At 42.3% G+C, this 27,680-nt stretch overlaps 1 protein-coding gene across 2 annotated transcripts in view; it reads left to right on the top strand.

Moving 5' to 3' along the window:
- The window catches only part of mcu (mitochondrial calcium uniporter), a 70,055-nt gene that overhangs the window by 31,124 nt on the left and 11,251 nt on the right, over positions 1 to 27,680 (top strand). Inside the window, exon 2 of one of the 2 annotated variants that reach the window (XM_033613248.2) lies at positions 602 to 712. In XM_033613248.2, coding sequence (XP_033469139.1) covers positions 602 to 712 — 111 coding nt within the window. Of the gene's footprint in view, positions 1 to 598; positions 713 to 27,680 lie in introns of both variants that reach the window. The other variant, XM_078176255.1, reaches the window with a different exon arrangement.

Genomic DNA, 27,680 nt, shown 5'->3' with positions numbered 1-27,680 from the left:
CACACACACACACACACACACACACACACATAAACAAACACAGCTGAAAATATCTCTCTCCACCCAAACAACCTCACAGATTTTCACATCCACAAACATCAAAGCAACCGTATTTTGTGCTTTTCCTCTCGTATGATACCAGACAGCTTGTAATCAACCTAATTGATAGATAGCGAATAAATAACTCTCTGCTAATTGTGTGTTAGGTGTGCAGCAGCTGCAGGCCGGTCAGCTCTTTCAACTCTGATTGACAGTCGCAGCAGCACGCACCGTACACTTCCTCCCAGTGTACACAACAAGTTTCACATGATAGCTTCACTGTCTCGCATGCACAGCTCCGACCACACGTTGCGTCTGAATTGCAGCAAAAAGCAAATTGCCCTGGACTGTGACGGGAATAGAAAATAAAACTACCACTTTCACGGCTCATTATTTTAAGCCTCTTTTTAGCTCATTGTAACATACTGCGGGTCCCATCGGTGGATGTTTTGAAAATAGCATGAGGTTTGCTATTTTCCATTTGTATCGTGATTATCCCGAACACTTTGCGCAAATGATGATGCACCGCAACTTGTTATATTTTGTGTTTTTGTTCCAACAGGAGGTACTGTCTGCTCCTTTCACCCGTCAGACTGTCAGGAAAGCACATGGCCTACGGTCTGCAGCCCACTCCACACTCTTCACCCAGTCTCCCACTGCCCTGTCTCCACAGGTTAGTGTGTCTGCATGCATGTTCTGTACATGTGCATTATAAAGGAATCACTTTTGGTATGATTGATATCTGTGCTGTACAGCCTGTAGAGCAAATCCATATTTATAAGAGCTAGTTGTGTGTATGTGTCTGGCTCATTGAAGTGGACAGCACATCAATCCAGAGCTTCCTAATGCATCGACTGCAGCTAGCATCAGCATCGTCTGCACTATCTGACGCCTTTGTCTTTCTATTGCAGTTTTTAAAGTCATTTGGAAAGGTCAGTCAGGATATTGTTGTTTATTCATACTGATTGTTGTAGATATCTGATCCATATTGATCTATTGGATATTGGCAGTTTGTGAACCCTGCATCATTCTGTCTCAGTAAGCTGCCAGCTACCCTCAGAATTTCAATAGCAATGGATGGTTTTATTCCCTTGCGACCTTTTAAATGCTGAAAGAATGAAACTGTGCTAAATCCCACATTCAGCACAAAATATTTCCTCTTGGCTGCCTCAGTCGTGATGTATTTTTGGATTGATATCAACTACTAAAACACCTGTCATCCAAATCCCAGTAATCCTATACCACTTGTCCCTATTTTGACTAGGGGATAATCTGTTGTTGTTTCTATTATTTTCAGTTTACCAGTGATTAGCACGCAAGGTCTATTTGGGGGAGAATCCTTTGAAGGTTGGCGAGGTCGTTGGATGGCAGCCTTTTGATAAAACCATTACCAGTAGAAATCTATTCAAATGTATTCAAAAATCGCATTGTTCAAAGGAGACCCTCCACAAGGGTGTCGTTACTTTGATTCAGTGCTGACACGAAGCAGCGTTTGTTGCCATATGAAGCCCTTTATACAGCCTGCAAATCAACACATTGACAAATATGTATTTGGATTATAAACACGAGCAAGTTCTGCAAATGCAATGTGCCATGATACAGTTTAGAACAAGCTGTTTCTGTGACATGTGGCTTTGGTGTGAGGTCATTTAATTACAACACTTCCATATGTGTGACACAGAAACTTAGTAGTTGCATGTGCATGCAAAAACATATTCCAAAAAATGATTAGTGCCACATGGAGGAGTTTTTTGTTTTCAGTTCTTAAATCAGCACATAATATATTTAACTCAAATGCAGAAGCAAATACACCTGCCACTGTCTGGTACTCACGGGGCTTTCAAATTGAAATTTGTTACCTGACAAAGTAATGGATGAGTCTGTGTTACTGTGTGCTTGTCTCTTGCTCGGGCCCAGTAGCGTGACATACATGCCAAATTAATTTCTTCCGTAGTTATAAATTTGATTGACTATGGCCATCTGTTTTTGGCTCACACGGTGGTGCCATCCAGCAAACTTTTGATTCTTCTCATTGTCTTTTTTCTGCAGTGTTAGTTGCAACAAATTGTTGAAAGCGCTGTACTGCCTGTTGTCTTCCACATAGCCAGTGTCAGTGTAGTCTGGAGGTTTGTGTTGTGCTCTACTGGTGCAAAAGAACACAGTAATATTGACATGTCATGATTGATTTCACCTGGAATCTACGATGCTTGTGAAAGCCGCATACTTAGCTGACACAATACAATCTAATTTTAACTAACTAACTTTGGATTTTGCGCCAAAATTCAATTGCAATTGAGTTTCCTACAGTATAGTTCATTTAGAACTTGTAAACAGCAGAAAGGGTCCATTTAATATCTTCTTCAGGGGCCTTTGTTCACAAGCTACATCAACAGATGTGCATTATTTTCAAGATACAAAGACTTATTTGTTACATACTCATATTTTTAATAGATGTCCTCCTCCAGTGTATGTGCTTAAGGGCTAATGTGCTACAATTAATGATTTGAATACCGTAAAACTTCAATTAAAAGCCTGGTCCCAATTAATTAAAAGTAAACGTTGCCAAGCAGTTCTTACAGAAGATCTTGGATGTATAAAACCAGGTTGTTGGCTACCAACTTGAGCTGATGTTAGTTAGCTGCTTTGATCATGCATACGAATATAACCATGAGCACCAAAGAATAATTCATTCAGATTTTTGGCATGGTCAACAAGAGAGACAAAAAAAACAGTGAATTCCTACCTCTGAAGCTTTCATAAAGTCAGAATATGTGTCCATTCCTCAATTAGCCATTAAGTTATTCATATTCAGTTGGTACTTCAAAAGAATTTAAAGTGTTTTTCATAAAAACGAATCCAAGTGAGTTTTGTTCCAACAGAATTAAGTGGTGTTGTGTCGGTATGCTGGGCCCCGTAACCCTCGGGCGATTGTTGTAACTCTCTCTCTGTTGCGCTGGCTGTCGAAGCCAGATCAAATGAATGATTCATAGGTCATTCCCAGTTTTTCTACATGTTATGTTCATACTGGTTTATATAAACAGTTTAATTATATTTACCATCTTTGCTGAGCAACAGTTTTGTGTAAAAGGAATTAAAGGCCTGTCCCATATAGACGCCTGTCCCGAATATAAGCCTGTTGAGTTCAGTGATTCAAGCAAATAATAGCCCGGGCTACTATTGAGGTTTTACGGTGATAGTGAAAAATAAGTATAAGTAAATAATGGATGAAAACTATAAATATATGTAATGAATGTATTAAAATGTTAAAGCTCATATTTTCATTATATCAAAAATGTAAAATGTACATATGTCACACTTGTAGGCAGACTACATATAAAAGAATACTCATGTAGTTTTGATTTGTAGATTTTTAGAACTTCCAGTTTTTCTGAGAACTTGAAGGACCTGTCATCTAACTTGCCTTAAAAGTTGAGTTTTAAGGGTCAGATTGTTTTTGACTACTCTTTTCATGGTCAAGAATGATCATAGAAACTCAAGTTTAAAGTCAGCATGAACATAAAGTCCTTAACGTGTTAAGAAAAATGGAAATTTGAACCTCTACATTTCCATGGCAGTGAAAACTCTCACCTGCTGAAGATGGTCATGTGATATGTGTGAGTGTCTCAGAGCAGCTACCAAGTAAACCTTGTGTTATCAGCTATAATTAGGAGTATACTCAAGTTAGCGTGCATGTATTTATGTGGATTTACTTCGTTCCTACATGGTGTTACTTGAGGATTAGTATGAACACTGTTGCGCTGTTCTCAGCACACGGTGTCATATCAGCGACCTTCTAATAGAACATGACGACCAGTCACAAGATCCGGCAGGACGTCTCTGCCACTTTGTCCTTAGTCTCTTCTCCGACTTGGCGTGGTCAGACCACAACTCCTTGTACTTGGTATTCCTGTGAGTAAGGTCCAGCTAGAATCCAATAAAGCAGACGCATTATGTTAAAAAGATCAGCTCAAGGTTAAGTGTGTATATTTTTTCACCAGGAAATGCGCTCGGCCCACCAACAAGCTCGCACGGGATGAAAATTTTATGATGAGAACAGGATATTTGTTCCTTGAGTGCTTGCGATCCTTCTGCTGTGGATAGCAGTGCATTAGCTCATCGTCTTTTCTTTCTATGCATGCACGGGCCTGTGTGCTTGTGCGGTTACGTGCATGGCAGCGAGTGTATGTTTGGTGCGCTCTGTTTGTGTTGCTGCATGCGTATTTGTGTGTCATTGAGCTGTATGAAATGGAAACAACAGGCATGGGTTTGCACAGGGTGGGGGTGGTTGTACAGTGAAAAATGAGCAGCGGCTTCCCTCGGACTGTGTTTACATTTTACTGCAGCAGGCCGCTCGGCAGAGGCATTGAGGGTTGGTGAGTGGAAACAGAGGAAATGTGTACATTACTTAAGCTGCTGGGAAGTCAAAACATCAGCTGTGGGTTATACTAGCAGGGCCCCATTCACTACAGGGTGAAACAACAGAGCTGAGAGGGAGCTAGTCGATAGTCCCGAGTGTCCCTCTCCCTGCCACGTTGCCTCCAGAGGGAGTGCTGTTTGTTCAGAGGGCAGGGGGGGGGAGGAGACACGGGAGGCTCAGCAGGGAGTGTTTGCCTTGCCAGGGCTTGTTGTCTCAGCTAGGTAGGGCTCAAGGATGATATTGTCATAACTGCAGTATAGAAGGTGGGTACATCAGCAAAAACTGTGGCACTGAAAGAAACTCTAGTAGCATGAAAATCAGGTTGCATAAACTTGTTAGCCTTGCAAACATCGCCTCTGACCATGCCTGCTGCACCGTCTGGCACTTGTGTACTGCACTGTTTTCAATCAACACTTCATCACTTTAACATTTCCCCTCTTTTTTCCGTGTTCACTTCATTGACATCCCTCTGCCTCCCTCCTGCATTGCTGCAGTACAGGCACTTGTCTCCTACTTGGCGAAGCCAGTGCTCCCTCCCTCCCTCCTTTGCTTCCTCCCTCTATTGCTTCTTGGCATCCATCAGTTTAGCTGCAGCTTCCCATGAGGCCCGATGGGTCACGGCTACACACTCACACAGAGTCATTCTCAGCAGCACTATTCATGCATGGACCTCTCGACCCATCTGCGACTCAGCTTCTGCAGATGGGAGCCGAGGCAATTTGGAGAAGTTGTCAAATGTCACACCGACACACGAATGGAGAAATGGGGAGGAAACACGCCGTCGGTTCCTCATCGGAAACTACCCAGTTCGTGCAGTTCATGTAACTCAACGTGTGATAGTACGCAAGAATTGCAGGGCATACTGGTGGATTAATTGAGGATATGATAGACAGAACAGGAGTGTTGTAAGGGAAGGCAGGGAAGGTGGTGTTGTGACTGCAGTCAGAGCTCTTGAGCAAGTCCCACTTGACAGGCACTTTGAACCTGTTCCCTGACTCATGTCCCCTCTCCAAGGCTGTCTAAGTCAAAAGCATCTCCTTTTCCTGAGAAACTATCAGCCCTGTCTGGTAATGCTCCTCCTGAAGGCAAGGAAGACATTGATCAGTAAAAACAATAACACTGTTCAGTCAGCTCTAGTGTTTATTGCTCTTTCCTTTCTCTTTGTATTTTGTCGGTAATCTACACTGACTTGGGCAATCACTCATTTTCCAGTCTCTGGCAGGTGGGTGTAGTTCAATAGCAGAACGAGCCAGTTTATGCAGAGAGCTCGATGTGCAAACTTGCATCGTTGTGGTGAGGAGTTGGGAAATGGCCAATTACTGAAAACAATGGCTGCTGCTTTCTCCAGGAGGCAGGTGTGCTATGAAGAGAGCCATGAAAACAGTTTGTCGCTCTATTTAAATGATACATTGAACTGCCTGTGTGCACGCTGCTCTTTTCTGTTTCCTTAAATAGTTCCCTTTAACTGTTTTCAAGTGCAGCTCTCTTTCTGTGTGTGCACACGTTTCAATCACTTCCTCTTCTTTTATGGCACAATGTCAGCAGGAGTTTGTGCCATACCTTCCATTTCCTCTGACTGACTGTAAACTGTGTGGAGTCGCAAGTCCAAACTTGTAGCACATCACCCAGCCAGTCAGGGTCAGAAAGGGATTCAGTTTGAATGTTGTCACAGAGTATTTGCTGTCGACGCTTATTTTAAGACCTGACTTATTTTTAGTTTTTATAATGCCACCGAGAAGATTTGGCAGAGAACAATGCAGAAAAGTCATAAAGGCTTTGCTCAAGTTGTCTGTGCTCTCAGTGGTTCATATACCCACTTTAAACAATCATTCCTCTTTTATAGGGTCATATCACGCCATGTCTTCTCCCAGTTTTCATTCATTAAGTCTAAATGGAACAAGACCAGAGGTTTCATTCCACTCTCCTGGGAGGGGAACAGGAGGAGTGGACTGAGAAATACGAGTAGGATATGATGTGTGCAGTCAAAAAAGTACTGCTCTGAGTCATAACTCGGTCACATCTTAACACACAGATATGACACATGTATTTTAAGATTTAATGTGGCTTGCACTTCCAGAGGATACCATTATTTCTGTCCATCAGATGAATAAATGTCCATAATCTGCTAGAAAAACTCCTTATGACTCAGTTGTCTGAATTGTCCTGTTATGTTATCTTCAGTATCAAGGTAATCTAGTAGTAGCTGTCTGTACATCCATATGTAGTTTTGCAGCCCTCAGCTAACCCACTGACTCCACGGGAACAGCCCATTGGTCTGACAGCCCATTGGTCCGACAGCCCATTGTTCCGACCATATTAAACCCATTGTTCCGAAGTCCATTCTGAAATCATCATGATGCCCTGTGGTTAAGGTCTGGTTAGGTTTAGGCACAAAAACCACTTGGTTAAGGTTAGGAAAAGATCATGGTGTGAGTTAAAATGAAAAAGAAAGTGACAAACACATAAGCCGTGAGCCTGCTTCGCCTCAAGCCTTTCCCAGCTGACCCAGAGCCGGTCGCGACACACCATCAAGGCAGAAATACGCCCGCCGGGAGCCGTTCAGCACCGCGGACCGTCTGACTAATGGGATGTCGGACCAATGGGCTGTCGGACCAATGACATGAACCCGACTCCACAGCAGTATTATACTTCCTGTTGACATCACAAAAAGTAGGGTGTCAAACTCATTTTAGTTCATGGGCCACATTCAGCCCTCTGATGGGCTGGAGCAATTAAACTATCATAGAATAACCTAAAGCACCATCAGCTCCAATATTTTCCATTTTTCGTGTGAAGAATCACAAGTACATTCTGCAGATGTTCATCTTTTTACAAATCAGATGAACAGTCTTAAGAAAAATGAGTGAATTTGTCTCAGCTTTTCCACATTCACTCAGTCTACTTCTCACTGTCATTACATGTGCACTTATCCACACACTTCCTGATACAGATACAAGCTGCTGATTGGCAATATTTTACACAATGTTCGATATCTTAAAACATGATCACAGTTAGGCCTGTCACGATAACAAATTTTGCTGGGCGATTAATTGCGTCGGAAATTATTGCAATAAGTGATTATATTGCGTAATATTGTGCTTTTAAGACTGTTTTTATTATTGTTGTAATTTTGCTGTTTTTAGACCAGTTTTTAAACTTATATAATGATAATAAAGGTATATTGATGCAAGTACACCTTTTTAAAGAGAAATAAACATTTATTTAACAAGAATATTTAGGAATGCAAAAAAGAAAATTTAAATATCCGAATTAACACGTAAAAATATTGAAATAAATACAAAAAAAACATGGTCTCTCACTCTCAGGTGTGCAGAGTCTGTCCTCAGTCTGGCACAGAGAGCCGTATCAGATCCTGCTCACATCCTCAACTCAGAATATGTACTGTTACCATCTGGCAAACGATACAGAGCCCCCATCTGCAAGCTTAACAGATTTAAATATTCATTTGTCCCTACCTTTATTAGAATATTAAATAAGGTAACAGTTTGAGATGTGCAATAGATGTTGATGCTGTGGTCTATCCCCTTACTGTACTTGTATGGGAACATGTGGGAATGTGTAATATGTGGATTTATTGTATTTATTGCTGTGTGTATGAGCAGTATAGGTAGTATTGTATTTATTGTTGTCCATATGTGCAACTTTTGTTTATCTGTGTGTTTGTTGCGCAAATGTGCAACTCTGTTGTTATTCTGTTGTGCAACTGTGCAACTTTCCTGTCTTCTCCTTCTGTAATTTAAACTATGGCGGCAGCTTGTCTCAGCTCATGGAGTCCAAGACAAATTTCCCTTCGGGGACAATAAAGTATCTATCCATCTATCTATCTATTAGGGCTGTACCCAAATATTCGGATATTCGAATATTCGTTTCTATGGGTAGGTATTCGTTATGAAAATTTGGTATTCAATATTCATTTTTTTATTTACTTTTTTTTAACATATTTTTTTGGTGCTAAATGTAGTCTTTTTGTTGTTGGTAAATGTAGGTTATCAATAAAAATCAAAACTTTTAAATTGCATTGTTAAAAATGTGAAAAAAAAATTTTCTCTGCCTTGTCTCCCCCTCACGAAGATCGCACTGTGTGTGTGTTTTTTGTGTGTGTGTGTGTGTGTGTGTGTGTGTAGCCCATAGCCCCGCCTCCCCCACAGAGACAAAGACACTCGATGATGAGAGCTTTCCCTCCATTCATTACGCTAATGAACCAACTCACCTAGCTGCCAGACGATGCACGGCAGTGAACGCTCTTGTTGTGCAGTCTCTTTGGTGGGGAGAGACAAGGAGAACAAACAATGCATAAATATGGCAATTAATCGCAGCCTGAGAAGTTACCGTCTCCCTTTCAATTTACCGTGCATTTAATCGACATCGCATATCGCAACAGGCCTAATGACAGTAAGTATTCATTGTTATGTCAGAGAGCTGTATTCTGGTCAGGGGTGGAAAAGCCTCTGAAGCAGAATTCTACATGAAGTAGGCAGCACATTGTTTAACTTTCTCCTGACACCTGACACCTCTTAGTCTAGTCATCTAGTGGGCCAGATTGGACCCTTTGGTGGGCTAGTTCTGGCCCACGGGCTGTATGTTTGACTCCCCTGGTTTAAAGATTTGCACAAAACTATAACATATGTATACAAGTATCAAGTCGGCCTAAATCCATTGTAGTTTGAAACAATTAAAAATCCTTGTGGGTTAGGTTAAAGCCAATATCCATGGCCTTTCAAATGGATCTAGTGCTGGAAAATTATTTAAATATTTTTTATGTATTTTGGCTATTAATCTTATTAATGCACATAGCATCAACAGAGAGGCTGAGGGAGGGAAGGAGCGAAAGACACTGTCCGTGTTGTATACGTCTTGTATATGACATGTCTGTGTTGTCGCTGCATTCCTGTTAAGCACATCTGTGGCCTGCATCCAAGTGCTGTCTCAGTATCACACAATAAACTACAACTACCAAGAGGAACTGACACAGTCAAACAGCTCTGTCTCCCACACATGCAGTGCTGCTACTGCTGTAATTTAATTCATCTCACACTGATTTAGCGTAGCAGGTGCAACATATAGACTGATGTCACACTGTCGGCTAATTAACAGACAGGTTAAACAGAGTAGCAGCTCTGTGTCTCTCAGAGTGTTGCTGGAAACTTGTGAATGAGTGAGTGGGGCGGAGAGTGTGAGAGAGGAGAGATGCACACTGCCATGGTTTTTTGGAAGAGCGGCATTATGTAACACAACTTGATGAATATAAACAGTATTGACTTGCTTGAAAATATATCAATAGCCATTATATCGCCCATCCCAACCACAGAGCCCCCAAATTATAGGAGCTGTAGATTCAAAACTTAAAGCATAGTTATTCCTCAAATATACGTTAAAAAATTCAGTCATATACACGGGCATGGTTGTCACCTTTTTAAAAAGACTGTAGACCAGGGAACCTCAACTCACACTGCCTGGGGCCACTTTTGCAAAATGACAGTCGGCCAGGGGCTAGTTAATTAAAAACATTATTAATTAATATACAAATAATTAGCCCAGACCTCTGTCGCAGGGTCGGAGGGATCCTCCTCTGACACTTTTTGTGATAAACAAGCTCTATTTTGATTCTTTTCATGCACTCTGGCACCTCACTTACATTCACAGTACAAAGACAAGTCCCAGCGTGAATCAGTCTATTTTCACTGTGTGTTAGGAAATGGTTGGCGGGTTACCCGGCACCCTGTCCTTAAGTTGAGTGACATGAATAGCTGTCATCATAATTGTGCCCTATCACACACAAACACGCCCTCATAAGTCACTACCTCTGAGTTGCAAAAGACTTTCTTTCCTTTTCTAATCCTAGAAAAGCCTGACATTCGTAATTTAGAGTTGACCTGCTCCTCATCGTCAGTGTTGTGTCCAGGGACTATACATTAGAGAGCCCATATGTAAAGGTGCGTCCTGCTTATCTCAAAGGCTCAAGCAGGGGCTAATAATTAAAGCTGTTAAACTAACTAAAGACTGATAGCCCGTTTGTGCTGAAGGCCTCTCCTGATTGTTCTGTACAGTCCTGACTCTCCTATGGGGGGCAGGAGGAAGAGCAAGCTTTTATTTTCTGTACCTTTCACGGTTGGCAGGGGAAAGGGAAAAGGCAGGAAGATATAAATGAGGGTTCTTTATGTGTCTAATTGCATCTCTGAGTTTACAAAATTGCACCAATGCTGTTAACAGATGGATTTTCTAAAGTTCACCCACTACAGATATGTATCCTCCTCCATTCCACCTGAACATCTAGAAAGCACTTGCAGACTTGTTCAGCTTTAATTAACTCAGCAGTTAATTAGCAGGTTGCTAAGTCCATTATGACATAATGATCGGTTTTGAGTGGCAACACAAAGTGAGGCGAGTCATCGCAGCTGCTATCAGATTTCAACAAGTGTCATTTGTCAGCTGATGTGAGAAAAACAAAAAGCTCAACTCTTTTGTCAGCGTGGTGATGTGCCAAAGAAGTGCGATGTGAAAATACGTGTCATTTAGTTGCTGCCTTCAAATCCAATTGATCGTTCCATCTTGACGTACAGATGGTCGGCTCAGAAGAGCTTAAAGCTACCTGTAAGGCTGAGATACCATCACTGTGTCTAATTACATTATTGATCTATGTGTGTGTTAGCCCCTTTCACAGATATTGCAAGACTAAAACTGCAGCAAAAGGAGATCTATTGATGTTTTTTTTTTCTGTTTACATTTGGGTCTGCAGGGTGAAGGCAAAAATACATATATATAATATCAGTAAACAAAGCAGTGGAGTTGGGAAGCAAAGAAACGTGAAGAGGATTGTGTGTTTTGTGGTTCCTGAATGAAATATCACTGCTCTTGAAGTCCAGTTTCAGAGCACCTACGGTAAATGTTATGTAAAGACAAAATTGCTTTTGGATCACTTCAGTCCTTCATGAAAAAAAAAGTACTTTTTCAGAGTTTGGTTTATAACAAATGTCTGAACTTCTCACCAAGTTTCTGTGATTGATCAAAAAAAAAAAAATCAATCTGAAGAATTTCAAGAAGAAAGGAGATATCCTTTCAGGACGTCGGCAGACATTTTCCTCTGTTGTCTGTTTGAACAAACCAATTGGTGTTAAAGTTTTATTGATTGTAACCGGCACTTTAACTCAGGGAGTCATCATTACTGTGTTAAAGTTTATGTTACTCTTAAAAAGAACAAGCAGAAATTCATGAAAAAGTGCTACCTGGCGGATTGACTCATCTTCCCTCCGGTCTCTCGGATATCGTTAATCTGTGATGTTCAGTAGGGATGGGGGGGAAATCAGTTCAGCACCTAATGACCAGGTTGTATCCATCACACTGTATAAAAGAAGATATTTGAAAACAGTCTCGACAAATTCTAACCTGCTGTTAGATGTTTATTTGCATACTAACTTTATGTTTTTATCTTTAGAACATTTACAGATTTGTTCCTAATTAATCGTAACACAAGAATTACCTGTTTTGGCGTGAATTTAAAATAGTCTCATAAGCATCCTCACAAAGTCAGAATTTTGGTATTTATAAGGGGTTTAGCTTACCCGTATTATTGCCTTAATCAGGTTATGACTTGATTTTTTATGCATGTGTGTGTAAATGAAGACACTGCTGAACGTCTGCAAAATGATGAGTCTACAGAAAAGCCTTGGCCTTTGAATTTGAGACGCTGATGAGACAAGATGACATTTACAGCTGATATTTTAGATGGCAACAAATATAGTCTGAAGTTAACTCACTGTGTTAAACTCTGAAGGTGCAGTGTGACATCATAACACCTGTGGTTAAGGATTCAAATAACGCCCAAAATAATATCTAAATCACCAAAATAGTTGCTGAAAAAATGAGCGTTAAATTGTTGAAAGGTGTTTTGTAGTGACATCAAAGGATTTTCTTCGTTCCAGTTAACACCAGTGATCGAGCGGGACCATGCTGTGTCTGGCAGCTCGCCAAAAGTGACGCCGTTAGGCACTGTACTCAGAAAGACACTGATCACGCCGAAGCTGTTAAACCTCTAATTTGTAGTGATAGTAGCCCCTGGAGGGTAACTGAACATACGTATTATTAACATCTGTTACAAAAAAGAAAGATGTCTAGCTTCGAGGTACCTGGATCATTTGAATTATGTTGGAACCATCCATGGGAAGCCAGTTAGTCCGTCGTGGGAGGCAGTGTGATGGGGATACTTGGATACCCTTGCCTGAGTTCATTCGCCAACATCCAATGGACTGATTCCTGCAGTGAGGGCGATAGAGAAACGGGCAGGAACAATAGCAGCGGGGGGTCGAGTGGTGGCGGAGGCCCTTGAGAAAGATTGAAAATTAAATCACATTCATACTGGAAGGAATTCAAGGAGGGAAGGCGGCGCAATGAGCGGCATTCTGATGATGAGGATTAAGATATCGTAAATGGGAGCACGAGGACATGGTGATATGGTGACAGCGTTTTTGTCAGAGCATTAGGGAGGCTGACTAGCTCACTTCAATTTTAGGTCATGATGTCATTTAGGGGAGATGAAAGGGCAGAGATGAGACGAAGAGCTAGAGGGGGAATGAGAGAGGACGGGGACGATCTTTAACAAAGTCATCATCAGCCATGCGGTCTGATCCGCCATTAATATCAGCTGACTTAATTAGACACTGCTTTGGGTTTTTGGTCCTTTCTCTTGCCCCCTGTGTGGTCTGTGAGTCAGGGTGATGTGTTTGTCATGACTCCCAGAGCTTGTGGAGGAGGGCGCCGTCACATCACACACAGGCAGAAGAATATGAGATGCCGCCCAGAAACCTTTGAGATCGGAAAGCCTGCTTATTTGACTGCTGTGACTTCCGTTCCCCCAGCCCTCTAGGTGGGCAGCATGATAGACAGTTCACAGACACTGGCCCACTTTCTGCAAACTGGCTAAAGTCTGTGTAAGAGCGCACTGCTCCCCACACGGCCCCTCGGCACAGGACCTGTGAATATTTGATGCTTGTTGTGAATGGCCCGGAGTGAAGCTTTTGTTGTTATTAACATTCAGACAAATAGGACACAGCAGAAAAAATCCTCGACTAGCTGTTTTTCTAAGAATACAGTATCCCTGAAAATCATTCTCTGAACAGTCTTCTACCAGTAGTCAGCATTATTTATTTATTTATTTAAACACAGACATGATTTATTAACAAGCAGGGCTGTGGTCAAGACAGTTGACTGAGGAGTTCGTCCATGTATCCTAGCAAAATAGGTGATGCTAGAAACTTAGACATAGATATGGCTGCTAGGGCTAGTTGGTGACACACTACAATTGAGGAGTTAACTGCTAACAAGCCAGCATAGATCATGTTAACACTAGTTAGTCACAAGAGCTGTCTGAGCTAGCTCGGTTGCTAATAGGTAAGTATTTGAGGTCTTAAAGGGACAGTTCACCCCAAAATAAAAAATACATATTTTTCCTGTTACTCATAGTGCTGTTTATCAGTCTGGATTGTTTTGGGGTGAGTTGCAGAGTACTGGAGATATCAGCTGTAGAAATGTCTGCCTTCTCTCCAATATAATGGAACTAGATGGTGCTCGGCTTGTGGTGCTCAAAACACCAAAAAATTACATTTGAAAAACTTAACAGGAATATCGCTTTCTAGACATCATGACCCGATAACTCAAAATAACCTACAGACCTTGATGTGAGCAGTTTCAAGTAGGAACTATTTTCTTTCTACAGAACTACACTCATCAACTGAATTACAACGCAGAAAGAAACGTGCATCTGTTTGTGACATCACGAGATATAAATGTCATTGGCGTCCTCCTTGGCTAAGCTGTAATGTTAGCAAGCTCAGACTCCACAAGCTCCACAAGGTGATCCGGCTGGCGGGTGTAGTTCGGTAGAAAGAAAATAGTTCCTACATGAAACTGCTCACAACAAAGTCTGCAGATTAACTTGAGTAACTGGGTCATGATTTCTGGAAAGAGACATTACTTGTGACTTTTTTTAAATGTAATTTTTTGGCACATTGAGCGCCACAAGCCGAGTGCCATCTAGTTTTATTATATTTGAGACGAAGGCAGACATCTCTACGCCTGATATTTCCAACACTCGCATCTAAAAAAATCTAGATTGATAAATAGTTCTGCAGGTAAGAGGTAAAAATGTATTTTTGATTCATGGGTGAACTGTCCCTTTAAGTCAAGACCAGTTACTCTGCACTGTAAGCCAGGTACCATGAATATATTTTACACTGCTGTGTGACATAGATCTGTAAATATTGATTTAAGCTGGCTGTGGAAGAATATTTATACTACTGCACACTTGGCTCAGGATGTGAAACATTCCTGCATTTTCCACCCATTTTTTAAACCAGCAGCCACTGCTTTAGTTATATTTATTATATTCTCTGTGAAGGGCAACTTGTTTTTGTTATTATTCATGTGTTCAGAAGAAGCACAGTGTTAATGATAACCAGTTTTCCCTGCTGGAGGTCAAAGGAGCAGCTGCAGACTGCATGGAGGAGACATATGGTGGTCTGCAGTCTCCACAGGCCGTATAGAGAGTTAACTAGTGAAAGTGCACAGTGGAAACTGGCAACAGATAAGTTGGTTACATTTGTACATTCCAACAAATGTATTTATCATTTGTCTGTCGCGGTGGCTACTTCCTGGAGCTCTAAAATAGAAAATAATCACCAGAGTTGAAAAAGATTGAGGCCATTGCAGCTCCTGCTACAGTACATGTCCACATGAAGAGAGCTGTGTGTTGCTATGTTCTGTATGAGTCAGTTATTGTGCTGCAGCCTCCCCTCAGCTCCTTCAGCAGCGCCGCGTCCAGTCTGTGTCTGAGTGGCATTCATGAGCCCAGTTCTAGCTCTGGCATGTCTGCATGCCATATGTCCATGTGGACCGCAGCAGAGTAAAACTCAGACAGACTCGTTGACAAAGCCAAGAGGGCAGCGAGTTACAATTCTGTGGATTCAGTTTTCCAGACGCTCTAGCTCTTTGTCTCCGTGGACCGTCCAGTGACGAGGCCAGACAGCTAGAGCTGCAGATTAATAGTTGGACACTGAGCTTGCAAGGATGAAGCATTGATTTTCTGGACAAATTCAGCCATGCTTTCACAGACTTTGTACCTTTACAGTCTGACTCGTGTTCGAGGCACAGAAGGCCATTGGACAGACACTCAAAGAGGGAGAGGACTGTCAGAGCTCCTCAAAAAGGAGCATTCCCAGGCTCTGCTCCGTAAATAACAGCTTCAGGAGGAATTCACAGCGGTCTGTGAGACTGTCTCTCTGCCCTCACATGTTCTCGGAGAGCAGAGAGACAAGTGTGCAGGGTCAGTGCTGTATCAAGGGAGTAATGGTTAAAAAGAATCTTCAAGCTGAGTTTTTGACCATTTATGGAAACTTCTGTCATATTAGGGGTTATCACAGCTACGCCAGATTCTGTCATGGTTCTCAGTACGCAGCGAGAGAATGTATTAAATAGATTTTGTATGAAAGGAGATCCCTAAAAACGATGAGGCCAGTGATGATCCCATGTTTCAATTTGCCATCTGTGTTTTACCCTTTACTTCCATCCATCCTGTAGTCTCATGGCGTGAGTCATTTAAGTGCCTGCGGGTTAAACCCGAGTGTCACCACTGGTGCGCCCTATTAGTGAAACAATACTGCAGGTTTCCCTTCACCTCATCGCTCACTGCAAAGCTTAGAAGAAGAAAAAGATGGACCAAAGAAAAACTCCTCTACCCCGATCGGGATTAATAGCCACCCGGCTGCCTTGAAATCTGACATTTTCACTGTTAAGTTTTGCTACATGTTTAGTCTTAGCTGACATTTAATTAGCCAGTCCTTCAACTTTACATACTGAGTGAACATTTTGAGCCTCTTGTACCTTTTTAAATACCCAAGATTTAAGATTAAGTGGAAGGTGAACTCTGTTTGCCATTCTTTAAAACTCTTTAAAACTAAAATAAAGGAGTATGGAGAGGATGAAGTAAAGCAAACTGAAATTTTGGGAGATTTTTAGGAGAGTTGAAGTTGAAGTGGAAGAGACAGGTGCATGCTGGTATTCTGTAATCAGCAGGGAGTCAGTTATTTTAGTTTTACCCTTTTATCACCACAGTCAACAGTTGGAGCTGCAGCAGTGGCCGTGACACACATAAAGGTTATTAAGGTACTTTTAAGCCCTTATGGCCTAACTGCTGTAGTGTGTGTCAAAAATGTTACTTTGTTGTGGAGTCATATCTCAATCAATTCCGAACACATCGTCATGATATGCTTATTTTTAAATTCAGTGTGACTCTCTCATTCGAAACATATAATTATCTCCGTTATCTGTTGTTAATGAATGTTCATACAACTGCTTAGAGGTCCTAGACAAAAATGTGCTTTTCATTACTTGGCTGAAAATGATCACATCTTTAAGTTTTCTTTTGTATCAAAGTAATCCAATGATACTTGCATTAATATTTATATTTATTCAGCATACTTTTTTGTGTTTTTTGTTCTTTTGTTCTCCTATTTTTTTGTCTTTTTACCTCTTTTTTTATTCTCCTATTTTTTTTGGGGGGGGGGGGGGGTTGTATTCTGATTTTTTTTGTCTATTTTGTTTTTGTTCTCTTATTTTTTGTCTTTTGTTTTTATTTTATTTTATTTTTTTAACCTTTCTTCTCTTTTGTTCTTTTGTTCTCTTATTTTTTGTCTTTTTTTATTCTTTTATTTTTTGTCTTTTGTTTTTTTTGTTCGCTTACTCTCACTTTACTTTTTAATGATGACATTTTTAAATTGCTTGTTTGGTTTTGACCAACCGCTTAAAATCCATTTTAATTGACTGAAGAGAGCAAAAACCAAACTCCTTGCCAACAGATTTTCTGTCGATTGACTAATGAATCCATCGGCTAAACATTTTAGCACTGCTCAAAACTATTGTGGAATACTGAGAAATGCTTAACAGCCTGGAATATGTAACTATATACCTGAATTGTGACGTTGACAGCAAAATGTTGAAACTGGTTTTGCAAACAGAATCAATATATTAATCTACCACGACGAGATGAAGGTGCCAAGTTTGTATGTCTGGCTTTTTGCCGAAACATAACTTCGGGGTCAGATTATGAAAGCAAAGCAAGAGATGAAGCAGCAGAGGGAAAAAACTGGAGCATCTTTCACCCTTCAGCATCCCAGATGAGAGATAAATTGGTGATGACCCAGTACTAATGTGTGTGCTCTGAACATGATATTTTATGCAGTGTGGGTTTTGATAAAGCAATCATGAACTTTGAGTCCTTGAGGGAATGTTTTGGGGGGGTTTTTGCCACAGGAATCTCTCGAAAAGTTGTGTATCTCACACCTAGAAATCATGGCGTCTTGACATACTATCCCGAGGCCAAACTTCCTCTATAAGCCTCTGTAGAGTAACACTGTTTCTCCATCACCTAAAGCAGCTTCAGCTGGAACAAGCGGTGTAGTGGTCACAGAGAACAACTGCGCTGTCTTCCAGAGAACAAATGGGAGGTGCTTTGTTCCTCAATTCAAAACAACTGTTTTATCTCCCACTATAATTAAAGCATCCAGGAACAATAGCGAATGTTGGTGCAAAATGTAGCCGCGCTCTCAGAGGTGTGATTGCAAAGAGGATAAATATAATGGCGGGGAGCATAGATGGATTGCGAGGCCTCTCAGGACACTAGTTGTGGTGGGATGAGAAAGAGAGGGGGGAAGATGATAGGTGAACAGTGCTTATTCAGCAGCATTGATTGGTGTGTGTGATGTGTGTGATGTGATGGAGCTGCAGGCAGCTTTTCACACTCTTGAGGCTTAATCAGGGTTGTTAGGATCACCCGTCAGATCAGGGCCAGTGTGTGGGCGTAGGATGCATAGTGCATGGCTGGATTGGCATCCATGCCTTAGATACATGTTTATTGACATCAGCGGGGTCTCGATTCTTTTCAAGAGAGAGGGGGAAGTGATAAAGCGAGAGGGGAGGTAGAAAAAATAAAAAGGAGAGCAGGGAGAAGTTCCTTCATCTTGTCCGCTACAGTAGGTGAGGGGCCGAGTATTGCGTGACCTGCACTGAAATTAACACTGACACAAGCAGCTAGTGCCATCTGGTGCATGAGCAACACACACACACACACACTTATGCACTTATACTGTATCTGTACGCATTATGCATGCAAACACCATTTTCAATTTCTGCACCTCTCCGATCTCAAAAGTGACCCGGGGAAGTCAGGAAATGCAGATGCTGCTGGATTGAGTCCTTCGAGGAGCAGAGCTGTGAAGCACAATGGCCACAGTGGCTGCCTTCTACACACAGGCGTGAAAGCCTGCACTGCTGTTTAATAATGCATCAGGTTCCAGTGTTGTAGGTCCAGGGGAGGGGTGGAGGGGTGGTGTCAGGGGTGGTGTGGGTGTGAGGAGGGTCCAACTGGTCCTTCTGAAGCGGCCCACGTTTCATGGAAACGGATTCATTCACAGCTGTGATCTTATCCTGCGGATTTAGCGAGCCATGAGCTGGCATTAATTAATCAAAGCATGTCCAGGGTCTGAGAGGCAAATTATTGAAATGGAACGAAAGATTAAGCTGGAATTATTTATATCTCGCTGTAACTGGTGTGAGGTTTTGATGTTGGAAATAGCCCAATCAGGGAGAAGGTTGTTTTCACTATTAACTCTGCATTGCAGTGGAGAGGTCAGATCAACACAGGCTTTTTGTGGGGCGCGCTTTGCTTTGTCGCGGTTCCCCTCTCCATGTGTGAGCAGAGATTACTTAATACTGTGCCGTTCAAGAATGTGACTGCCGATTCCATATCTGTTAATGGCTTCTACCAGACGAGGAACACAGCCGAGAGAAAAGGCAGCGTTTTCCTGTTGTTACATAAGCTCGTCGGCGCTGAGGCGTAAAAAAAAAAGTGACTGATTACTGTCACACTGTACTCACATCCACTTTCTTCTGAAGCAATTGCTGTGTGTCCGCCTTATCTTGGTGTTTATGTGCTTTTGTGTGTGTTTCTAAAAGGGGGGACAGAGAATGTGGGTGTGTGTGTGTGTGTGTGTGTGTGTGTGTGCGTGCGGGGGATTGTAAGTGCCTATAGGAACGGGCGCAGATGTGCTTTTCAACTTGTTAACCCCACCGTGGGTAAGTGTGGGCTGCAAGGAGCTGAGTGGGCAGGACCCGGCCCTCGGAGCAGAGTGGAGGGAGGAGGTGGCATGCGGCACAGCAGTGAGATAGAAAACTGGACACATCGGGCATACTGCACTGCCACAGTATGACCTTTACATTTTACCTGATATAACTTAGAAGACGTGAGCCAGCAAGTTTTATTTTGTTCTGTTTTATACTTTTTCCTCAGTGTGAGGGATTTCACTCCAATATCTGGTTGACTTCATTTAATTACACGTATCAGAGACAATTCTGAAATGTGTCTTGCATCCCAGGACATCAACAATACAAAACAACATTTAACAACAAAACCAGGCTACAAACGCCACAAATCACATCAGACATAAATCGGACACAAAAAGTAGATGCAGTGCAACAAATGAGTCACTCCTATTACATAATACGTGATAACTGATCATCAATTAATCACCATTTATCTAAAAAATAAAAAAATAAACAAACGTGACTGTCCGACAATCAATTTGAAGAAATCAAAATTGTGAGGGACATTTTCACCATTTTCTGACTTTTTGCACACTAAACAATGAATAAATAAAACAAAAAATAACCTAAAGATAATTGATTATTAAAAAAAAATAATCATTAGTGTTTTTGCAGGGATTATTTTGTGTGTTCAATTCTGATTCGTCAACCAAAAACTCAGTTGCCAAGACAGACGGATATCTGACGAAATGTCTGATTGTGTAATTTGTAAATTGCTTCCTGTGTTTGCAAGGTAGTAAAAACCATGCTCACACTCCAAGTAATAAAACAGAGCATCAACAAATGGTGCTTTCATATCATTTTGTTGATATTTAATTATTTTTGCTCATTGCTGAAAATGAGTTTTTAAACAGTCACAGTCAGCAGTCTCTTAATGTGCTATAAAAGAGCAATAAAGCTAGAAACACAAGGATAAAAAAAAAAAAATGAAGAAGAGAAAAACCTCTGTTGTCTTGCTGGGTTAATGAATGAGAGCATCGTCCACACGCATTCCCTCCAGCAGCTGAGATAGTAGACGCGGTGTATTTCCAATTTAATAGCTCATAAACCTCATTCGCGTACTCTTACCATCCACATGGAAATAGTCCTTAAAGTTGGGTCGGCAGGTTGTCACAGCTGATTATTGGTGATGTAGTGTAAACTCTGTTCCTCTAGGTTCAGTTATATAACGCACTCAAGTGTTTTTAATCTGCTGTTTTTTGGGTTCACCTCTCAGATAAAGGTAGGGCGTTTCCACTACTTGGCTTCCGTCTCTTCTCATCGATTGATCCCAGTGCGTATTGTCGTTCTCCATGCAGTGACCTCCCTCTGACCCCACCTTGAACATGCGCTCCTTTCCCTGCTTTGTCTGTCATAGTAGCATGATGGAGCACCACACCTCTCCTTGGCCTGTGTCTTTGTCAACCCGCTAGACCACTGGGAAATTGATCCTAGCCCCTTTTGATTGTAAATCTGTCCCCGCGTTATGACTTCTACCGCTGAGAGGAATTGGAAATTAAAGAAAGATTTTAGGCGTGTCTGATGAGCAGGCGTGATACTGAAAGATTAGATGCGTGTGTGCAGTGAGGCTTAGAATGGTATACGCTTTATTGACACAGTCGAGGTGTATGTGAGCATCCATGAATGATTTCATGAATGACTTTGTACAACTACCCGCGTTATCTGGCCCGTAGGCACAGCTCAGGATAGCACATTACCACATAGATGGATGCAGTCATTGTGTAGATAAATGACAGAGGTTTCCACTCCCCCAGAAGGGCACCATGAAATGGGAATTATGTCAGCGACATTATTCCTCAGCACTGATGTCTGTAACACACTTACCCACGCAGACACATTTTTATACCGTGCCCGACACCCAGAATTTCCCTGTGGTGTGTGTCTGGAGATAAAAGGATGTATTCTGAGGAAGAAGAGATTTTTAAAGTGCTGTGTCATTTTCTGTTTAGATCCAGCCGTAACAACAAAGCTAAAAGAAGTAGCCATGTATGTGCTGCTTTTAGTCTGTCTCATGGGTGTTTATTCCCTAGCGGGCCCTTCTGCAGTTGCCAGGGGATACATGGGAAGATTGTAGAGAAGCTCGGCTTATTTGTTTGATTTGACTGAAACATATTTATCCATTTATTAAATCAGCTCACGTCCAAAATGCTGACAGTTCATATGTATAAAAACACTGTTGCAGGCTAACAAGATTTTATATCTATATTTAAGTAGCATTCAGTTTAAAGATCCCCTCCACTCAGAAATGTGTTTTTTTCAAAATAATGGGCGTACCTACTGTGATGTCAACCACTGGTTTGTGGATTCTTGTGTTGAAGCCTTGACTTTGGCATTTCAGCTGTCGCAATCTTGTTTTCCTGGAGCCAGAAGTGACTGTATTTGAGCAAGAGGCTGGAACTGTGGAGGAGCAAGGGGTGGATCTGACTGAGAAGCTGAGGACACTATTGGCAGACGGTCTGTCACTCAAAGCGGCCTTCCCTTAATTATGCGTAACTATAAGCCTTACTGAATGAGCTGCAAGAAAATTAACCCGCCATGCAGTTGTCATGAAGGAGAAAATTTGCCATTGAGACCAAAACTGCTTTTTTTGTACCAGGCTGTAAATATGTATTTCTACTGTAAAGTTAGACATTTTAACATGGGGTCTAACAACTGTCTTATAATAACCACGTTTTCCAAACAAATATAACATGCTAACATTATTAGCACAAGTCTATGGCATTTTACATGGTATAAAGATTTCCTCTGCTCATGTGAAGCCAGGATAAATCCCCGAAGGATAAATCATACACGAGACTTAAAATACTACTTTCGTGGAGGCTTTATTGTCTACACAATTTATTGTTTCTTATCTGTGAAATAAAAGTAAATAAAAGCTTCCTTTCCACTGAGGGAATTGTTTTCAGCTTACAGAAACAGACACGAGGTCTGCGTCAGGCTACGGCGTAGGGTATGGCATAGGCTCTACATGGACACAGAGCTTATGCTGGGTACGGTGGGTACGGTGTCGATTCGACGCAGAAGAATAAATCCTGCATAAGGGGACTGACTGCCATTACAAGAACTGCAATTTTTGCACTTCCGTGTTGGCTTCATTTTTCAGCCCCAGAGGTTTTTCTTCCCCTCTTTCTTCTTTTCTTCTATTTATGTTCCCTAAAATGTCTGACCTTAACTATTCTGACTTATATCTGTGCAAAGTTCGTCACTAAAGTGGTGTTTTCATATTCCTCTACTGAATAAGGCAATGTCTGTGCACTTCCCTAAAATCTGAAATTCAAATGTAAGCCAGGTAAGCTTGATAAGGTACATCACCAACACGAAAGCCAAACGCTGTCTATATGCAACACTGTTTGACAGGGAATAGACTTTGACACAGCACCAGCCAAGAAACATCTGGCACAGGGCAGACTTATTACATGTAATATAAAAATCTCGGCCAGATGGAATTTGACTTTGTGCAAACTTTGGTTAGGCCTCTGCTATTTATTACTTACTAACAATGTGAACACACTGTAACACCAGCAGATATTACTGCATGTTTCACAACCACTAACGCTGTCAACCATAATGCTGACTACACTTACCATTCTGATACGTTTAGGCTCAATCATTATGGCTGCATCTCTCCAGTGTGCTAATGCTAACACTAGCCATCTTGATGTACAGTCCTCTTTCACCATTCAACCTAGCGCTAGTCTTGCATAGCCAGGCCTATCTTCATACTTTGTTTTAGTGAAAGCTTAAAGCAAAACCTGTGGTTGGCAGCAGTGGTGGGGGCCTGATGCAGAATTTCTCAGTGAGGGAGAAAGAGTAGATGTGCTTCTAGCTCCTTTTCAGATTTTTTGTTATGTGGGAAAACCATGTAAAACAAATATTAAAACATATCCGGAGGGGAACTTTAAGATCAGTTCAAATAAACACATTTGGAAAGTGACAGGCGGTGTAAGCGAAAGGGTATTTGAATTCATCTGACCATGCACTGTATGCACAGTGGGTGTTTGCGCAGTCAAATAGAAAATTTGCATAATAAGATGTCATACGTTTTGTCACTTGCACAGAGCCGCTGAAATAACCCAGTTTCTTAAGTTGTCAGGCTGAACAGCACGAGCAGCTCAAAGCCACTCTGCTAACAGGAGGAGGAGGAGCCTAATAAATCTTGCAAATTTCTCGATATACATAATCTGGAGTGAAATGAGAACAAGAATTGCATTATGTTGCTGGAGTTCAACACAGCGCAGGGAAACGTTTGCACAAAGGGGAAGATATTGATATTGATAGTAGGCAGAGCTGCGGCAGTTTGACTCTTAAAGCTGTGTGTCGATTCTCTCCCTCTGGTTTAATATAGTGTGAATGTATGGTGTTTGTATTTTTTTCTTTTTACTGAAACCTGGCACATCTTGTGAGATTGTATCAGGATGATTCATCTTTACTGCGGATCGATATCATACCTCTTGTACTTGTTACTACGTTACGTGAGAGCAGGGGAGGACTCTGTATGTAGCGCACAGCCTGGGCTGCTGCTAAGACACCTTATATTTTCTTCAGTGTATTAAATTTATTTTCATCTCCCCCAGTAGATACTGTATGATCTATTGGGTCCCTGCTGGCTTTGTATTTACCAGGCTGAGAGCGAGGTTTTGAATTGAAGAGTGAGGTCTTTTAATTGGAGGCAAAAGCACACATGTGATAGGATGAAATGCAGCGGAAGTCAAAGCGCAGTGCAGATGAGAATCGAGAGAAGATCAAAACCAGCACATCAGGATTCAGTGTGAGTAAGATGGAGATGGAGGGAGGGAGATAGGGAGGGAGGGAGGGGGAGTGAAGGCAAGGGGCAACCCCCCTTTCTAGACGAGGGATTCCTTTACTGCAGTGATCAGCAGTCCCCCCTCCTCCTCCTCTCCCTCCCCTCCCAGCAAGTCTACTGCCCCTCTCGTCCCTCCCTCTGCTTTTCATCACACTCATGGCTTTCTCTTTTTATCTCCCACTCTCACTCCCTGCCTTCCTCCTTCTCCCCTTCATCCCCTCCTCCCCTCTCTCCTTCTAGCCTCCATCTCTGCTTCACACACACACAGTACAGTCACGTTTCAGTGGGGAGGGATTGTCTGCTGCAGGGTACAGTATATGCAGCACATGGTTAGAAATGCATGCGCACTCGTGACTCACACCGTTTTACTCCAGCCTTCATTTATCTCTATCGCTCCCCTGCTGCCGCTCCATTTATCCTTTTTCCTCCTCCACACCTCTTTCTCTCACCCAGCTCATCTGTCCATCTTCACCAGCCGTCGTCAGTGCCCGTTTCTTTCTTTCTCTCCCTCTCTTACCCGTGTGACATTGATTCCAAGGTTGCTGTGCTATTGACTGCTGCTACGCTGTTAAATATTTCAGGCAGCGTTTCAGTGGCTGTGTGCCGAGGGAGAGGGGAAGGAGGGGGGGCTTCGCTCAGTCACTCTGCAACTACCGCTGACAAACAGGCTGGTGAACAGACGGGTGGACACACACACACATACACACACACGCCACCTGCAAACACACAGAGGTGCATTCAGACATGTACGTCACTCTACAGATGGATGTACGCACACGCCAATGCCATATTTGCATATGTGTGCGATGCTGCCCTGTGTCTGGGCGCGTGGGTCGGTGCCACTGGTGTTGTGGGTTTCTTGGTGAAGTCTCTCCTCCTGGCTCCGAGCAGCTGAAGTTAATGAATGAGCGAGGCAGTGCTGGACCGCTCTCTGCAAACTGTGCCGTTATTCCAGACCAGCCAAAACACCTTCCTCAGCATGTCATCTGATCAGCAGCCTAATCGCTGTTTGGGCTCGACTCGGCAATCAGCATTCTTATTTAGGATGCGCAAACACACGTCTGTCATCTTTAGCCCGGTGGTGTCCAAAACAAGAGTTTAACAGTCCTGATGCGTCAACACACACACACATGCATACACCCCTCTGATCCCCGTGGTGGTACTCAGCTTACAGTGGAGCTGCATCAGTGCTGCAGTGGTAGCAGATACTTCTCATAAATGCTTCAGCTCCTTCGCTGTAGTTGCAGATGTTGGAAACTAGAAAAGAAAGTTTTTGTTTCCTCTCGGGGGTCCAGCAAGAATAGCGAACACTCAGCAAAGCCTCCATCTGTGGACCCTCACTGTGCCTCTGCGTGGTGGATACTTAGTTCAGCATTACATGTCGAGTAAGGGCAATCTCTAAAAACGAGGCAGCAGTCAAGATCCAGAGCTCACAGCATACTGGTTAGCGCGTCATCATTAATTAATCAATCATGGTCGACTACTGACAGTCCACAACAGTTTGGATGGGCAGGTGACATTAGTGACTAAGTGTCATTAATTGTTTTAATCCAAACATTTATCCCTTCACATAATTACAGTCTTTGGCAGTCACATTCCCTGATTGACAATGGGGACGTTTAATCAAGAGTGCTCGCTTGGCGGCTGTGTTTATGAGGTGGATGCTCGGTGTACCGCTAGTTCCACTTCTTGCCCTGTGCCCTTACAAAAAATATTTAACATTTTTTGGTGTAAGAATTAGACACTAGCCTGTGCTGCAAGAGAAGACAAACTAGAAGTGTAGAAAGTATATTGAAATCTGACCCAGACCTGTTATGCATGAGCCACTGCATTCCTCAAGTGTCACGCTGTGTAATGATGCATAAAGTGGAAAGAAATATTGTATTCTGAACACCTGAGCTTCCTCTGTCGGTGCCTGTATTACAGAGTTAGCCAGGATGTGAGTAATGATAGAATCTGGCCTCAGCAGTCAAGCCTTGATCTTGCTCTTCTGAATTAACCATTTGCTGTCTGTCCAATGCAGCAATGCCATCATGGGTAGACAGGTATCCACAGTGTTTGTGTTAAGCCTGGTGCTGCAGATCCAGAAAGTATGTTCGCTGTGACATCAATGCACACATACACGCATATATACACCTGCTCTCCCCTGAGATATATTTTACACTCCATAACTGTCAGCATGAAGTCATAAAAGAGAAGTTGCGACCAGCTTTCAATCTCTGCTTTTGTGGTTGAGCCCAGCGAGGGCCGGAGATTGTGTGCATATCGTAAATCTGATATTACCACAGAGTGAGTGCTTCAAACTGAGGCCTGCTGGATGCTGCTGAGTGCGTTGCAGTCAGGTCTGTTTGAAAGCCTGGCGTCCTGTGCCTCCCCAGAAATCAAAGGGTTAATGAATGTGTGTACTGTATAGGCATATCCGGTTAATATACAGCACGACAGTGTTACACACCAGGACCCATTGGTGGAGAAATTCAGCCTTTTTTGTGGTGCAGCATTTTGTTTATGCGTGTGCACATTACTGAATATTAATTCAGAAAAGTTCTGCTTTTTTCGCCCCCCGGCACCCTTCCTTGCTTGATTTCCAATGTCTCATCCTCACACCCCAATCTCACTGTGTAAGTGTAAGAAGATCTGACAGCCAGCCTCATGCCTTAAAAGGCTCACAGCCGCTCGGCAAAAAAAAAAATGTGACAAGCTCTGTAATTTGAAACATGTGTGCCGCATATGGACACTCCTACTTTGCTGGTTTAACAGCACACTGTAGCAACAGGAAAAAAATGAGGGTTTCCCCAAGCTCTGCTCCTCTGTTCATGTTCTTCCCCTCCTCTCTCCCGCCCTCCCTCCAGTCTGTGACATAAGTGGAGAATTCATACTGAACTACATTGTTGTTATTCAGGCTGCATTTGGCTGCCTTCTTTCTGTGTCTCCCACTGTGGTGGTTTCCTTCAAGTGGTGGTTTCTTTGTCTGAGTACTGGTTTATGTAGATGTGAGAGGCTGTGTGTGTGTGTGTGTGTGTGTGTGTGTGTGTGTGTGTGTGTGTGTGTGTGTGTGTTTTTTTTATGCGTCATCACATTGTAAGATATTTCCGTGACCGGGAAGCTGCAGTTGGATCCACACTTTTTGGGTGTGGCTCCAGCCTGGATATTGGAACATTTCTGGAAACTAGAACAGAGGAAGCCATTTTGTAACATAATACTCTGTGAGTCTTGCAAATGAGCAATTAGAGAAGTAAAAGGCATAGAGTTGAG

Source organism: Epinephelus lanceolatus, chromosome 17 (genome assembly GCF_041903045.1).
Source record: "Epinephelus lanceolatus isolate andai-2023 chromosome 17, ASM4190304v1, whole genome shotgun sequence".
Taxonomy (NCBI): domain Eukaryota; kingdom Metazoa; phylum Chordata; class Actinopteri; order Perciformes; family Serranidae; genus Epinephelus; species Epinephelus lanceolatus.
Note: the sequence above shows the minus strand (reverse complement) of the source record. Positions and strands in the feature narration are given on the sequence as shown.